Source organism: Micromesistius poutassou (genome assembly GCF_964030765.1).
Source record: "Micromesistius poutassou genome assembly, chromosome: 8".
Taxonomy (NCBI): Eukaryota; Metazoa; Chordata; class Actinopteri; order Gadiformes; family Gadidae; genus Micromesistius; species Micromesistius poutassou.
The window spans coordinates 3,541,931-3,558,791 of NC_140278.1; the positions used below are offsets into that span (position 1 = coordinate 3,541,931).

Here is a 16,861-nt window from a genome sequence, read left to right on the forward strand (position 1 = left end):
ATCGTACAAATCTATACTTATTTCTAATAAAAATCTAAATTGTAACGTTCCCTTTTTGAAAATGTGTGTACTGTCTTTGTAATGGCCACTTAAGCCTTATCGTAGAAACATTTCTAGTGTGACTAAAATAAAAATGAGGTGCAATGATACACTTTGCCTGGCATTCCCCCACAGTGTCCATTGCAGGTGCTGCCCTGTTTAGCCATGGTCTATAAAGGACTTGGCTTTGCCACCTGGCTTTGAAAAGCTCTCCAGGAATAAATGGTTCTCAAAATTTACGTGCCTCTTTATCCTAATTTAAGTTCCGGGGTTGGACATTTCCGAAACAAGGGCCCATATTGGCTGAAAGACATGACACTAGATCATGTGACGTGATGGGGCACTATGACGGAGGAGGGGCTTTATTGTGGTGGACCGCCAAGCATTTCCAGTGCATTAAAAAGGGAAGAGAGCCCTAAAACCTGTCCTTTGATGCAGCTAACACGCCTAATGAGGGGCATTGATTTTGCTGAATGGCACCCTCTCCTTTTTTTTTTTTTGTTGACATCTTGTGTTTGTCTCACTCCCGTCGAGTGGACTCGACACACAACCGCTTACCGTTTGAATGGCAATTACTTACCGGCCAATTAGTCACAGCACTTGGGCTTGGGGTAAATATGATCGAGTAAACTTTGGATCAAGCGCAGGCTGTTTGTGTGCCATCAACTGATTGGCCCGGGCTTCCCTGGCCCGCTGTTTTTAAGTTGGTCGGACATGTTGGCCTCAGGAACATTGTTTTGCTGCTGTGGGTGGGCTGTGTTCATGGACATGTGGCCACTTGCCCCTGACATCTCTTGGCGATCCCATTTTTAAATGGTCACAGATTTTAACCGGAAACCTATTGCAATATCCTGTTTGTGTGTATATTGATACATGTTGCTCCAGTGCACCTTGAACAAAATGGAAGTAGAATGAAGGGCAAAAAAAGTGGGCTTTTACCAACCTCTGCATTTCGCCAGCTCAACTTGGACGAACATTGACACAATGCTTTGTTCATGGCCGCGCCACAAAACAAACCGTTCTTCCAGGCTGCTCGTGCTTCCATTGCCTTGTAGATGCACGACTTTCAAACCTCTGCCTTCATTAAACACAGTGGCGCATTTACAGTTACAATGTGTGACTACAGCCACTGCTACCACGGTCTCCACAGGTGGCACACGGGACACTTGGCCCGGCCCCAACTCCAGCGTGACGTAATTAAACAGGCTCCTTGCGGGCACGTCATCTTCGCTAAACACAAGCGAGGACCCCCCTCTTGGGTTCTCTCTTCCCGAGTCCCTCTGCCCATTCTTCTCTTGTTGCTCTGTCTCTCTCTGTTTCTATCACTTTGTCTAGCCGTGACGCCTGGGGTCTGGCAGATGACTTGTTGTGGCGGCGGTGACATTTTGAAGAAACTGTTAAATCTCTGGAATATATGCTCCGCGGACTGTACGAGGGTGCGCTGGGTCACGGAGGGAATATATGGATGATAGGGGTGTAACGATACACAAAAGTCACAATTCGGTATTGTCGATTAAATTGTATCAAACAAATGCCTTACACACATGAAAAGACATCAAATACTATTGAGGATAAACACACAATAAAGTCCAGGACTTATTTCCATTGTGGTCCTCAACACAAAACATCAGGACAATACGTGTGTGTGTGAAAACATAAAAGCATTTTTCCCAAGGTCCCATGGCATGAAAATTTCACTTTGAGGTTTTCTAACATTAATATGAGTTCCCCTAGCCTGCCTATGGTCCCCCAGTGGCTAGAAATGGTGTTAGGTGTAAAACGAGCACTAGGTATCCTGCTCTGGCTTTGAAAAAATGAAAGCTCAGACAGGCCGATTTGGTATTTGGACCTGTATGTCGTCATAAGGGGCCAGGTTATCTCAACTTTATCTGCTTTGCCCGGCCAGAGAATTTGGCCTGACAATGAGCTACGACCGTGCGAGCGCCAAATGTGTGAATACACACACTATAACGCAAGTGTTGTACACTTCTTTGTCATTTGGATAACCGTTCTGCTGTTGGTGTTATGGCGTATTACACATAACACAATAACGCAAGCTTGCGTTAAGCTCCCATTTGGTGAAAAGACGAGACTGCGTTGGGTTCTCTGAAGTCTCTGGTAGCCTACTTCCACAACGAGACTCGTAGTGGGGGTTATCTTGGCCATGGTTGAGAAGGAATAAAAAAAAAATCTGTAAAATCCGAAATAAAACGTGCATCGAACCATTAGACCAGCACATTCAGAATGTGCTGTTTCTGGTGTCTGTTGCTTTCATGCAAATGAGCTGCTGCCCATTGACCAATGAGCTGTGTGAACAGAGTGAACCACAGCATGCAGGAGAAGTGATTTTTGACGTTTGAGGACTCCCGGAGCTCTATCTATACACTAATCCAGCGAGACAGGAAGTAAAGCAGCGCCGCCATTTCTGAGGTGCTGGAAATCACGTAACATGCTGTGTGTTTTGCTAAGGAAGTAGTGTGTTGGTCCCGTAGGCGGTTGATGCAGATGCGAAATGTTATTTTTTCTTTTGTTTTTTTAGTATGCAAGTTGTTCAATTATGCCAACACCTAATCCACGTGCCAGGTAGAACACGGAGTGACAGTGTGTGTACACGCGCACACAACACACAACATGTGCGAGCGCAAATAGCTTCACACAAACACTCGCCCCTCACCATCACAGTGGTGAGAATTAGCCCCGTGCCTCTCTGCAGACATCCTGGGCCAGACTACAACTCGATAAGGCCATTTACTCGCCGACAACACGCACATTTATCACTGCTGACAAACACACGAAGACTTACACACTAAGACACACCCACAGACAAACTCACACTACGACACAGACTCACACACTCGCACACAAACACTCACACACTGAGACACTTACACACTAAGAGACTCACACACTAAGACACACACACACACTCACACACTAAGACACACACACTCATACACTAAGACACACACTGAGACGCTAACACACACACATTTGACCTTGACCACTCGCTGGGAGAATTGCTGTGTCCCCAATTCCTTTTGGAAAAGGTAGCAAAAGAAAGTGAATTCATGCCGGTGGCCTTCAGGATGTCTAGGGAGATTGGTGTGTGTGCTTGTGAAAGAGATGGTGCAATTGTGTGTGTGTGGAGGACATGCTTAATTACTCATCAGCTTCTCATCTCCACTGACATTCACCCGCCACGCTTGTGAGGCCGTGTGCCCTGGAGGCCGGTCTCCCGACAGTGATCCTCGTCTGCCCCTGATACAAGGCGGTCAGAGGCTCGTCCACCAGCGGCTCGTCTTCTTGCTCCCGTCATTGCCTTTTCTTTCGCTCCCTCTTATCATTCCCTCTCCATTTCCCCTCTCATCTCCTTGTCTCTGACGTTGTCTTTTCCATTTGTGTGGCATGTATATGTCATGCATGCTACTGCTTTGCCAATGGTGCACTTTCTCAACACTCAGTTCAGCCGCAGTTGACTCTCTGCCAATATGTGTGTGTGTGTGTGTGTATGTTCATGTAGGTTTGTGTGTGGCTAATATTCCTTGTTTACAAGTAGACATCTTTTCCAAACAACTTGAATAAACGTGTTTTTACCGACAACCTGTTGTGCGGTGGAGCAGCATCTCACAAGCATCTCGAGCGGTCTCGAACGCACACTGTGGTGCCTGGGAGGCGTCCAGCTCTACTTGCCAGAACACATTTGCTGACTCGGCCCTTTACCGCAGTGGATGCGCATTATGTCTTGATTTTTCTTCATAACCGTCTTCGCAGAGGCAGAAAAGAGCGAGCAAAACAAGTATTGAGCGCCTGGTGTAGGTGGCCAGATGAGCTGTCCCAAGGACACAGTCTTAGCTGCGGCTCTAATTGGGATATTGTGTAGCGCCAGTGGGACAAAAGGAGCCATGCTCCCGGCTTTGATGCTCCTCGGGGGGCTGGCAACGTGTTGATGGCGTCTCCTAGCCACAGATGTGCAGCCGGACGCTGTACGGCATGAGGGGAAAGGCGCTGTGTTCTCATGCTCTGTCCCTCGCCCGCTGGCTCACACACTCTGAGACTCTTTACCTCAAGCCATCTCCGGAACGGCGACGGTGACAAACGTCTGTTTCACAAAAGGACTTTGCGTGTCCTGGGAGACGTACCAGGTGCCTGTTGTATCTTGGCACCATCTGCTTTGGAAACACGGTGACATATGAAGGCCTTCCTGAACGAAGGTGTTCACCGTCTTCTTTGCTCAGCTGCGTTTGAATGGAAATCATTCACTTTATTTTGTCTGAGGCAACCGTTTTGCCTTTGTTCACATTTTGAACCTCTTGATGGTTTTCAACAAAGCATGGTAACCAAGTGGAAATGAGAAGGTTAAATTTTGCTTCCATTTTGTGAGTTTTTTGTAGATCTAGTTCACAATTGGGTGTGATGGGGACACTGAATGACTCATAAATTGGTTACCAGGAGATGACGGAGTATTGCACTTTGTTCATGCTTAGATGGACTACACTGATCATTTTCTGAAAGTTGTATATGTATTTTAGTAAATACCAACATCGGGATGTTTCACATGCCATGTCTTTAAGGTGCAATGTTTAAGATATTGGATAAAAACAAATGATGGAAACAAAGTAAAAATTAACAATTATCAACCGAAAGTGAAGAAATAAGTTTTGCTGGCACATCAAAGATGCCTGTTTTGTGTTACATTTTTATTTAAATGAGGGCTCAACTTTGTACGTTGAGAGGCAACTTCCGTCACGGCTGCAACGTCAAGCCTGCCCTCGATCCAACATGAGTGGACGTAGAGGCAGCGCTGCCTAGGGCGTAGTCTAACCTCTTGTCAGTCAAATCGAAACACGATGCAACTTCAACACTCTAATGGAAAAACCTCTGGAGAAACCTCAGTCACGGAAAACACTTTCATATCCAATTGTTGGTTCGATGGTAGGAATTCATATTTCTGAGAGTCATGCAACGGCTGTACTACTTATGAATGCAGAACACTCGTCTCTTGCTCTGAATGGAAGAGAAAACATAAAACACAAAGCATCAAACCCTTTCAAGTTTACAAAAACAACTAATTGTAGTATGCAGTAGGTAAGTACAAAAAAATCATTACCATGGTAATCAGGCTTGTCAAGGGCATTTATGGCCTTGTTCAATTAATATAAATCATGTATTAATTGGCACGCGATTTTCTGTTTATGCAGTGCAGAAAGTGGGCAAGAAATTCCCGAAATTCCCATTTTGCAATGGTTGGCAGCCACAAATCTGACTCAACAATTCAGAAAAAAAACATTTTCGGACTTTTTGCATATTTTTCCGACTTTGCTCGTCGGATGTATGAATACGTATATGAAATGCCATATGGATGGACTTCAATACAGTGATGATCCGGACACACACTCATGAACACAGCTAAGATGCATGTGTAGGGATCCTTCCGATTCTCCAGGGGTCGGGTCCGAGCAAGAGGACTTTTTCCGCAGCCATCTGAGGAAATCTCCTCGGCTCGTCCAATCATTGATCTCTCCTTGGCCATCGCCTCTTCGGTGTTCTTAAAAGTGGCGAGAGCACCAGTGGTGCGCGATATGTCGGCATTAGTAATATGAGGCGGGCTGGCGGGCCGCCATCGCTCACAGGTAATATAATAGCTTCACGGTGGAGCTTTTCCCACCGAGACGAATAAGCCGTTGTCGACCTTGGAAGTTCCTAAAGGACCAGACGGTAAACATCAAATGTGGCGTCTTGTTTCTTGGCTCTTTGCGATGTCATGTTCTGAATCCGGGTAAGCCTGAGTAGTTGACACACGGGATGAAGAGAAAATGTTAATAGGATGAGAGGGAAGTAGTGCAGGACCAAGGCCCCGCTGTAATTCTTAGTTTGTTTCACAGGCTTCTACACCCACCTACGTCCCTAACCCCATTCACCCGACTATATTTACACATTTTTCAGTTGGAGTACGGCTCCTGAATGAGGGAGGCACTTAACATTTTGTTTGAATAACCTTTTCAGCAACAAAAACAACAATGTGTTTGACTTTATTTTATTTTGAGCAAACTTAACTGTTGTTGAGCTCCTAGTCGAGTTGGCAAACATATCTGGCTGATATGCCCTGTTCACTGTTTTATTAAATTATGCAGCTGCACAACTCTGCACTTGACATGAGGAAATGAGCACACAATTTGTGTGTACTTATACATCAGTGTGGTAGGGCTGTAGAACATCAGAAAGTCAACCAAAGAAAATCTTGGGTTGACTTAAATTCAAACCTACTCATCGACCAATCAATAGTTCGCTGAGGGTTAAGAGAATTTTAATTGGCTTAAGTGCACTTTTCCTGGTAGCCTAGATATAAGTGCTGTGTGGTGGAAGTTGACGGGTTTGGGATCCGTTCCTGGTCAGAGTGAGACTCGGTTACGGCAGAGCTTCGCTGTAAAGCGGGTCGCAGACTCGGGCTGCACGATTTCAGGAAAAGATCTAATTGCGATTTTTCTGGTAAATATTGCGATTTCGATTTGATCCACGATTTTCTTCAAATCAAGCTTCAGTGCAATATTCACAATGAACAGTAATATTTACAAACATGACATCATACCATTAAAACATTACATGCCATTACTCTAATGCAAGAATGAAAACTAAAGGTAAGAATTTATTTCAAATGTATTTATTAAGAAACATGCATGTAAACTAAAGTCCTTGACCAACAGCAGTTGTTACAACTGAAGAACTAAAAGCCATCTTTGACTGTCTTAATTTTGTCTTAATTTTGTCAAGTTAAGAGTTAAACAAAATACAAAAGAAACTTTACAGTAAATGAAATTTAAAAGTAATGGTAATAAAATAAACTCTTACTAAAATAAAATGACCCTAATCTTCCCTTCTGAAAAATATGTCAGACATAATAGGTGGGCTATGGCTCAGCAGCACCCAAATATTGCACATCTATTCTGTAAACAATATAGCATTAAACATAGCAAAAATAGCAAATATCTTTTTTGAACAAAGGCTGACACCATAAGTCAAGTGCAGAACAAATAAAATCTGAAAAATCATAAATCAATGCTTCCCTGACATCTCTACAACACAGATCTCTACATCTTTACAGATTTTTTGTCAAGAAAACAGCATGTCAACCTTTGCTGGTTTTAGACATGAGCGCTGACATGTGACAACATTGCCACTAGCACTAAACAATCTCTCTGATGGCAAACTGGTAGCTGGTATGCATAGGAATTTACAAGCCAGTTTGCTCAGCCATGGAAAGTTAACATTGTGCACTCTCCACCAGGCCAGTGGATCTTCCTCTCCATCAATAGTAGGAGTCATCAGGTAGTTGTCCAGTTCAGCTTTGATGGCATCTTCCAACTGTGTAGTGGAAGAAGGAGGGACAGCCTTGCTCTTGAAGAAGCTGCCCAAAGACCGCTTTCCCTTCCCTGTGGTGGATGGCTCTGCCTCTGCTGCACCCTGGGGCATGGGATCTGTGGTGCTGACACGAGCCCTCTTTTCCTGCAAAACACAGAGATAAGAGCTGTCAAAGTTTTGAAGTCTGTTGTGATTTAGAGCAATTGGGCATTCTATGTAAACGTTAAAAAATGACAGTAAAAAAAAGATAGTATTGATGTGGCATTTTGTATTACTAAACTACACAAAGAAAGAGGACAAGTTACCTTTCGTGCCACCTGTTCCATTTCAATCTTCACTCTTTCTTTGATGTCTGGGACATTCTCTGCACTTATGTAGTCAGTCTTGAATCTAGGATCAAGGAAAGAGGTAATGTCCAGTAGCTCCTGTGTGACTGGGTCGCTGTATTTATCTTCAATGTAGCCATGAGCTCTTGTTTTGATTTCCTTGGTAAGATTTGTGTCTTCATCACTTTCAGTCAGGGTTGATGTTCTCAGGAGATGGAGAACTGGCTTCAGGTATGACACACTTACATAGGCTTCACCGGACAGGGCATCTGTAAACTCCTGAAGAGGACCAAGGGCGTTGTTTATTGATTCAAGGACATCGGTGTCCTGCCAAGTGGGGACCAGGTGACGTGTCTTCTTGTCTTCAGACAGAACCTGAGACAACGCCTTGCTCTGCTCCAACACCCTACCAATCATTTTTTGCCTTGAGCCCCATCTTGTTGGACACTCTATCAGTGAGTGCTCTGGTAAATTTCATTCTTGCTGTGCCTTTTTCAGTGCCGTCTTCTTTTTCCAGCTGTGAGAAAAGACACCAACCATCTGTTTGCAAAGTCCTGTTGCCTGTTTAACTCTTGTGTCATCTTTAACAGCATTTTCTGGACAAAAAAAGAACATTAAATGAGAATTACAGGCTGAAAATGTAAGGATAATGGTAAACTTTGCAAGGCAGATTTTCTCGCAAGAGAACAAAGTAAATCCAAGAAAGCCATAATACAGACAACAGTAAGGAAATTGATTATCAAAAGCACACAACACAGTATTCATTATCTACCATTGATGATAAATAATCTGTTATTATAATATTAATTATTCAAACTAGGTGTTTGTAAGGGCTTCAAGAAAAACTATGCAGACTATACTGAAGACAATACACACACATCAGATTAAATCCGTAAGAATGAATGAATGAATGAATTAAGAAAAACACACACACACACACACACACACACACAAACAACACACTTGCACACAAAGACACACTCAGACACTTACTAATTGCAAGATGCAGCCTGTGTCCAAAACATTGAAGTCTGGTCCATTGATTAAGTTCCATAGCTTTGATGAGGTTTGTTGCATTGTCGGTTGTGATGCACGTCTGGTCCTCTTCTTTCAGACCCCAGCTTGACAGACACTCTCTCAATCCCAGCGCAATACTCTCTCCGGTGTGGTCAGTGGGAAAGTATGCTGTCTGCAGGCAGCGACTTTTCAACTCAAAGTTGTCATTTATGAAATGCACAGTCAGGCCAAGATACGGCTCGGTCATTCTGCTTGACCACATATCAGTAGTCGTGGCATAATACTCCACATTCCTCAGCTCTGTTTCCACTTTTTCTTTACACTCCGCGTACAGCTGTGGGATGGCAACCTGGCTGAAGTAGGTGCGGGAGGGGATCACGTGCAGCTTTTTAAATCAGTCTTTGGTGACTGTGTTAATGGACACCATGTCCTTAGCAATGTGGTGTGTTATGGCAGTCGTTATCTCCCGGTGTCTTCGGCTGCTCTTATCATACGGCGTTACACTGGAAAAATATGCTGTAATTGTAGTCTGTTGGCTACTATGGGCCTGCGTATCCTTTCCGCTAGACTTTTCACCAGACTTTTTCTTCATGCACTCGTCGTGCAAATGCCTGTGGTGTTTTTTCAAGTGCCAGTATAAATTGGTTGTGTTTCCGCTGGATGTTGCAACTTTAGCGCAACAGGTTTTGCACAGTAAGTGTTTCTGGTGCACGTCGGCAGCCTCAAACCCGAAATACTCCCAAATGACCGACGTGCTATTTTTCTTCGGGATTAAATCCCGTAACTCTGCTTCTGGTCCAGCTGACGCCATTTCAGAAATTAAGGAGCAGGTTATACTGATTAATTGGTTAGCATGACCTGTCCACCAGCAGCATGCCGCTTCTGATTGGTTGGCAGGATGGTAGGGGGACGGCATGCAGGCCACATGTAAAATAGTTGACAGAACAGATCTCGGGTCAGTCAGGAACACGGAAGAAACAGCGGCTTTGGCGATCACGAGATCGCAATTTCGATCAGAAAACGATAAATCGTTCAGCCCTATCGCAGACCCAGTGGGCCAATTTGCTCCCGCACTATTTGTCACTACACACGGGGTGGTGTTGGAAGCCCAACGGGGAGACTCATTTGCCATTAACATTGTTTCACAGGCCGGGCGTCAGGGTCTTTAAGACATTCTCTGACTAATGCCAAAGTGTGTGTGTGTCTCCTTGCAAAGTGCCCTAGAGAAGCGCAGGTAATGTCGCCAATCAAGAGCCTCCTGCATACAAGGAATGAGGCATGTGTGCATCTCCTGACTATAAGTCTCTACGCCTGAGGAAGACGACGTGATCCAAGGCCGCGTTCAGACGATGAGCCGGGATTGCTTCCTCTTGCCTTTAGCTTAAAACCTGGTCTCTCTTGGCATAAAAATCCCGTCCCCGTCCACCACCCACTTGACCACATACAGACACCCATATTCCTGGGCTTCACGTTGCTTTCGGCCGCCTAGTGCATTAAAAGGAGCACATACTCTGGCTGGAATCAACCAACTACTGTCAGCTAGTAGCAGCGCCGCGGGACCCTGTTTCTAAGTGCCGTGGCAGAAGGGCCAGCGAAAGGTGAGGGCAAGACCATTCCAATCGGTTAAATGGAGTCCCTTTTAGCTAGCTTTTAATCTCCCTGATGGGTTCGCAGCAAGGCACCTTGCTCAAAAGAAAATGCATGCCGCATGCTTTTGAGCTTCAGTCTTTTCACCCATTTTGTAGTGACTCATGTATTAGGACTGTCAAACGATTCAAAGTTGTAAGCTATTAAATCACAATAATTCCAACAAGAAGAAATACTTTTAATAATTTTTTTTTTTTGTGTGACTGTGTGGGTGTTAAATAATACATGTATTTGAGGTGGTGCGGGAATAGCAGAAATGTATGACACACTTGGAAACGAGAGAAGTGACTGTTGTTTAACCGATATATAATAAAATAGGCAGGCCCAATTCACAGAAACTGTTTACAAGAATTATATCACTAACTCTCATACAACACGATCAAGTCTTTTATGTAGCCCAGATGGATATTCAGTCAGCTTCTGACAGAACTCCAACCAGATCATCAACTCTGCTTGCTTCGAACAAGTGTGTACAACTTTCAATTCTGGTGGAATAAAAATGAGGAAATGCAATTTCAATACAATGTCATCAGAATGCAACCACAGTCCGGAGGGTCCCATGCTTTAGGTGTACTGTGATTAAATTGTAACTGTCGACACCCCTGAAGTCCGTCCGTCTGTCAAGCTGTGTGCCAAGTGCCAAGTTGTCACTTTGACAAAAAATGTAATCAAGTAAAAAACATTCCATGACTCAGCCTTTCTCTCAAGACGTATCCCAGCATCGTTGGAACAAACACGAGATAACAAACATGTTATCTCAATGGCATTTGTAACACTCACATCTGTGTGTCTCTATTAGATCTGACGTAGGCTCGGCACCGGCTCACAGTGTCGTCGTCTCTGGCCTCCAGGAATCCCCACTGCTCTTCTCCGTCTCTTTTCCGCCTCCCTTCGGTCTTCCCTCTGTCCGTTCTTTGACTTTCACGCACTTGACTTTAAATTGAGTTTTCAGTGTTTCTCTCGCACGCTTGAAACCCTTCCCTACCCTTAACCTATGTGAAGCACTCCCGAGTCTGCCTCGTGTATGAAAAGTGCTATATAAATAAAGTTTCCTTGCCTAACCCTTCCCCTCCAGCGCTCCTCCTCCTCGGCCACAGTGTAAGCGATGGACATCTGGGCACAGCGCCAGTCGCTCGTGTCGCGGGGATGAAAGGGGTGACGGGCTGCCTGGGTGACTGGGTGCACGGGGCCAGTGAGCCAGGAGAGAGAGGGATGCAGGCGACCGAGGGAGGGAGTGAATGACTGCCTGACCCTTTTTAGTTTTGGAGAAGATGAGCTTGAAAGTTAGACGCTTGGCCGTGTCAGAGTGCAGTGGCTTGGCTTCCTTCGCCGGCTCCAACACCCCCCCCCCCCCCCCCTTCTGTTGTGGAGAGGACCCTGCTGTCTTTGTCATTCTGTGTGCGCTCGCGGCGGGCCTCTGGGGAAGAACCTCGCTCGCACTCTCTCTGAACCCCGCCTCCTATAGTCTCGCTTTCACCCCCGATGCCTTCGTGTTTCCGCTATAGCATTCTAGTTTTTCCATCTCTGCGAGTTTTTGTCCTGCTGTTAAGTAAACCGCCACAACCGCCCACAATGCCTTCATAAAACGCCACCAGTGCTACACATCAATTCCGAGAGAAGTCCTACTTCTACGACTACTATGAATCTTAACACAATGGCCTCGTAAATCTCCCAACCCCACTTAATAGTTACTGCACACTTGATACCTACATGAAAATGCAGCTGCTGCTGCTGCTACACACGAGTCACAACTACCAGTATGGCTTCTACTACAAAACCCGCCTGTCTTCCCCCTCCCATCCACAAGCACCTGCACCTCGGCTACAACTTTATTTTTACGCTTAGTTTGCGCTGACCACATTCATCACACACACAGAGAGGGCCAGACTCCAGCCAACCTCCGTCAGTGGGGGAGGATTGCATCGCCGGGGGGGGGCTTGGCTCTCTGTGGCTGCTGTCTCCTCTCCTCCTCCCTGCCCTGCCATCTCCATCCCTCCAGCCTAACAAAGCAGACCGCCGCCTGGCTCCCAGCAGGGGGACTGTTGTGATTGTTGTCCCCCAACGAGATGTGCACACGACTTGTGTCTCTGGACCAGGGCAAGGGCTGGTGACAGAGGGCAGCTGCAAAGGGTTTTTGTCCACCGCACCGAACGAAAAACACCATGCTCTCAAGTCGTTCCCGAAAACCCCTTTGGGATCAGAGGCAGATTTTAAGATATGTGAAGACAGCTCTTGCATCCCTCCGACACTTAGCCAGTCACCCGCACAGGAGGAGGCAGGAAACGCCGCCTCCTCTGATCACATATCGCCTTCCCCCATCTATTCGGTATATATTTATATCTGTCTGTACTTCATCTCTCGGCACTACTTTGTTGTGTTTTTTTCCAGGTCCTCGCACATTTATTTCTCCTCATTCCGGAGTGTTTCATTTTCCCTCTTTTTATATTATTTCTACTGCAAGATGGGGTTGCTGCAGGAGACCTTTCTGATCTTGCCCCCCCCCCCCCCCGCCCTCTCCCTGACAGAAGGCAGGGCCATGCGGCACAGAGCCGAGGTCTCGGGGATGTAGTAGGAGGGCAGGTAGGGAAGGCACAGCTGCCCAATCGCACCCTGATTTATAAAAGTCCCCTTGGCAGGCTGTTCTCCGACGCAATCCCTCTCCCCTCCCCTCCCCGCCCGCCCGCCGGCCCGCTCTTGGCTGTTACTTACCGCCAGCTGAGACAGGTCTGTTTGTATTTCTCCTGGCGGTGCGTAATGAAACAGCTCTGCTCCGTAATGTACCTCAGACGCTCTCCCAATAGCCGGTCTCCGTCTTTGTATCCACCCCGGCGTCCGTTCTCCCACACTGTGTTTACTGTCAAGACGGAGCTGAAGAGATCCCGGTTTGGAGGATGTAGATTTATAAAAGCCCCGCTGCTGCTGCCGCTGCCGACCCCTCCTGATGTTACAAGATGGAGCCTGTGTGTTCTTGTTGTTTATTTTATGTTCCCAGCCCTTTTCTTAAGCATACTCCTTTTGCTGAAAGTATATTCCCCCCGGATTGCTGATGTTTTGCACCTTTTTGTGTTTTTCTACGGGCTTCCAGCCTCTGCCAACACAACGCAACATATCTTATCATAAAAATGCGAAATGTGATTTTCATTTATGTGGTCCTGATGGTTGAATTAACTGGGCGGCATGTGGCTCAGGAGGTAGAGCGGGTTGGCTGGTAACCGGTAGGTTGCTAGTTTGCTCCCCAATCTCCTTCTAGCTGAATGTCCTGACGAGCTGGCTGTTGCCTTGCGTGGCTGACACCGCCGTCGGTGTGTGAATGTGTGAATGAATGGGTTAGGCAATATTATAAAGCACTTTGAGTGGCCACCGGTTAGAAAAGTGCCGTACAAATGCAGTCCATTTACCGTATCTCATCATAACAATGTGAAACCTGATTTTCATTAATGGTTATCAACTGTCTCCCTCACCCTCCCCCCTCTCTCTTTGTATTTTTAACCCGTGCAGTTCAGTATCAGATGGAGATGATGCGGTCCCTGCGCCACGTCAACATCGACCATCTGCACGTGGGCTGGTACCAGTCCACCTTCTACGGCTCCTTCGTCAGCCGCGCGCTGCTCGACTCCCAGTTCAGCTACCAGCACGCCATCGAGGAGTCCGTGGTGCTCATCTACGGTGAGAGTCTACGAAAACCGCCGGAGCTGCACTTTAAAACTGTTTTAATTAACTGAGTTTATTCCTGGATAGAATAATCAGCTGCATGCGTTTGTTTAGATGAGATTTCCTACAAACACATTTTGATGCTCAACGCGCATTTCTAACACAAGAAACGCATTTTGATGCTAGATGCACTTTTTTTTTTTTTACACAAACACAAAAAACACATTTAGATACTAAACGCACATTTCCTGTACAAAAACTAGAAATGCATTTGGATCCTAAACGCGTCGTCCACAAACACAAAAAAGAGTTGGCATCGCTCATTTGGCAGCACGCAGCCCACCACCGCACCCATCCGGGAGAACGCGTCGCCGTCGGGGCCAGTGACGCACGCGCCAGCTGGCCCCTCACGCCACCAAAGTTCCTAACTCTGAGGCAGTTTGGAGTTTTCAAGTGTGGCTCGCCATTATCACCTGCACGGATTACAAAACTTTGCACAGTGACCGCCTGGCCCATGATTCAGCTTTTAAAAATCCTTTCTTGGCGTCTCGACAGAAGAGAAATGTATCTGACCTCAGGTTATGCCCGGAGGCGCGGACGTGGATCAATGGGTCCCCGTGAAAGGATGTGTGTCTAAGCAAATGGTCGATTTGCCGTCACTTGTGCAAATCTTCCCCCCCCCCCCCCCCCCTGCATAATCTCTGGAGCGCTGCGATCGCTGTGGGCTGCTCCCCGCACATTTGTGTACACCTATCAGGACGCGCCATCGAGCTGTTTGCTAATGATGGTTCCTAATGCTGCCAAGGTCCAAGTGGGAGCTCATTTCCAAAGACCTGTCAAAATGCAGAATGATCGTTTCAATCACACCAGAGGAACATGCATCGAGTGAAGGACCCCGAACGCAAGTGGAGCCCGTCGTGTACCGTCGTCCCGACTTCCAAATGTCGCCGCTTATGGCTTGCTGTCTGAGAAAATGACTAGTATTAAATCCGTCGCCTCTGCTGTGCTAAAATGGATGCTGTGTCTGTACCCAATCATCGTGATTAGCATCTTGCTAGCTCAGCTGCACATGTGCAATTCTACACACCTAGTAGTACAGTCACCGTGATGGATTGCTTATTTGAAAGTGTAAATAGGTGATTACTGGAACTTCAAAACGAATACGACGTGTTACTCAATTGGACAAAGTTAGCTTCACCCCAACCCCTGGTTAAATCACGCCTGAGGGAAGACCTATTGAAACGTTAATTCTTTTGTAAAAAGTCTGATTTCAGGTCAGTGCTCAGAGGCTCACTGACCTGAAATGGGAATCTGTCATTAAAGCGAACCCATATGTTTATCTGTTCTCCCCACACCAGGGAGCCGGCATCCATTCAAAGAGCAGCGAGAGTGGCTTTTAAACCGCGTGTTGTTGAACTCCCTGCCAAATGTCTGAGCCCTGACACCGTTGCCCCACCCTCTACTGTAGGCCTGCTTGGCCTTATCGTTTCATGTTGCCCCGACCGTTCACTGCCATGACGGTTTGCCAGGACACATCTCCATCGGCTGAGGTATGGACCCCTGTGATCGGCGGACGACCCTCCAGTCAGTCACTCCGGTCGCTCAACCGCCCTGTCCGGCGCTCATCTTTTAAAAGAGAGCGACTGTTAACGCTGATCAATAAGGCGGCCCCTTAATGGATCACTGGGACTCGCAGGAATTGGCATTATCTCGGTTTGAAGACGGAGTGAGAAGGAATTGACATTATCTCCGACTGAAGACGGAGTGTAAAAGGAATCCATTTTTTTCTTTTCCCGGGCTCACTTCGTCATGGGCTTGCCGGTCATTTTATTGGTATGAATCGATCAATCAGGAGGCCCGCTGGTGAGCAAATAGACTCCTCCCATTTTACATCTAAGGATCACTCGAGTGGTTTGACAGTCCTATGTGGGACAGGTTTGACATGACACCAGTTATGTTATGAGTGGTTCAACAGCTGAGGGGCTCACCCATGGTGACCATCAGGCAGCACATGGCTTTTTGTTTAAATTTAGGGCATTTTCCAGACGCTTTTATACAAAGCAACACACAATACGTACATTTGTCAGAAGAAAGAGAAACAACAGTATAGCTGTTGGTACAGTAAGGATGTTCTTAGAAACAAGTGCCAAGCACTGACAATTGTTTGGTTAACCCATTCCCTGTACACAACATATATAGCTAGCAGAAGATGCTACACAATACAAGGACATACAATATACAATAAGTGCATAAGAGGGGAGTGGGGCCGGGGGTGTAAGGGGGTAGGCGATGCAGAGTCTAGGTGAACTCTGAACAAGAGTTAAAGGACCACAGTGCTGTGGTCCGCTGTCAGAAGCCATTGCCTAGATGCATGTTCATGTCGTGATCTGCATAGCAGCCCGGGTGCTTTCATACATGTGAGGTCTACAGGCGGAAGCCTGGGCCCAATCCCACTAAATTTGCTGCGACGGCATGGTAAAACATGATTTGCAAGCATATATAAAGGGCTTACAGAATATTGCAGTGACTGCGACAGATGGGTGCTCATACGCAGCACAGTGCCCAAAGTCACACAGGAAGCACCGCAGAAGAGTTAGGGAGTGTTGGTCGGTGGAAGGTCTCCTCACTCCCATCACTGCAGACACTTCTAACAAGTGAACGTTTTTGAAGGCCTTATGTAGGTGAATGTTCAACATAATGCAATAATTAGAGAAGATGAATTGTACGTTATTAATCCCAGATGGGAAACATAAGGAATGGGTGGCAGTGCCTCAGGAGGTAGAGTGGGTTGACTGGCAATCGGAAGGTTGCTAGTTTGATCCCCG

General features: G+C 46.4%; 1 protein-coding gene across 1 annotated transcript in view; it reads left to right on the plus strand.

The window, feature by feature from the left end:
* The window catches only part of LOC311351056 (eukaryotic translation initiation factor 3 subunit H), a 50,871-nt gene that overhangs the window by 14,691 nt on the left and 19,319 nt on the right, over nt 1-16,861 (plus strand). Inside the window, exon 3 of the mRNA XM_084471137.1 lies at nt 13,884-14,051. Coding sequence (XP_084327263.1) covers nt 13,884-14,051 — 168 coding nt within the window. The remainder of the gene's footprint in view (nt 1-13,883; nt 14,052-16,861) is intronic.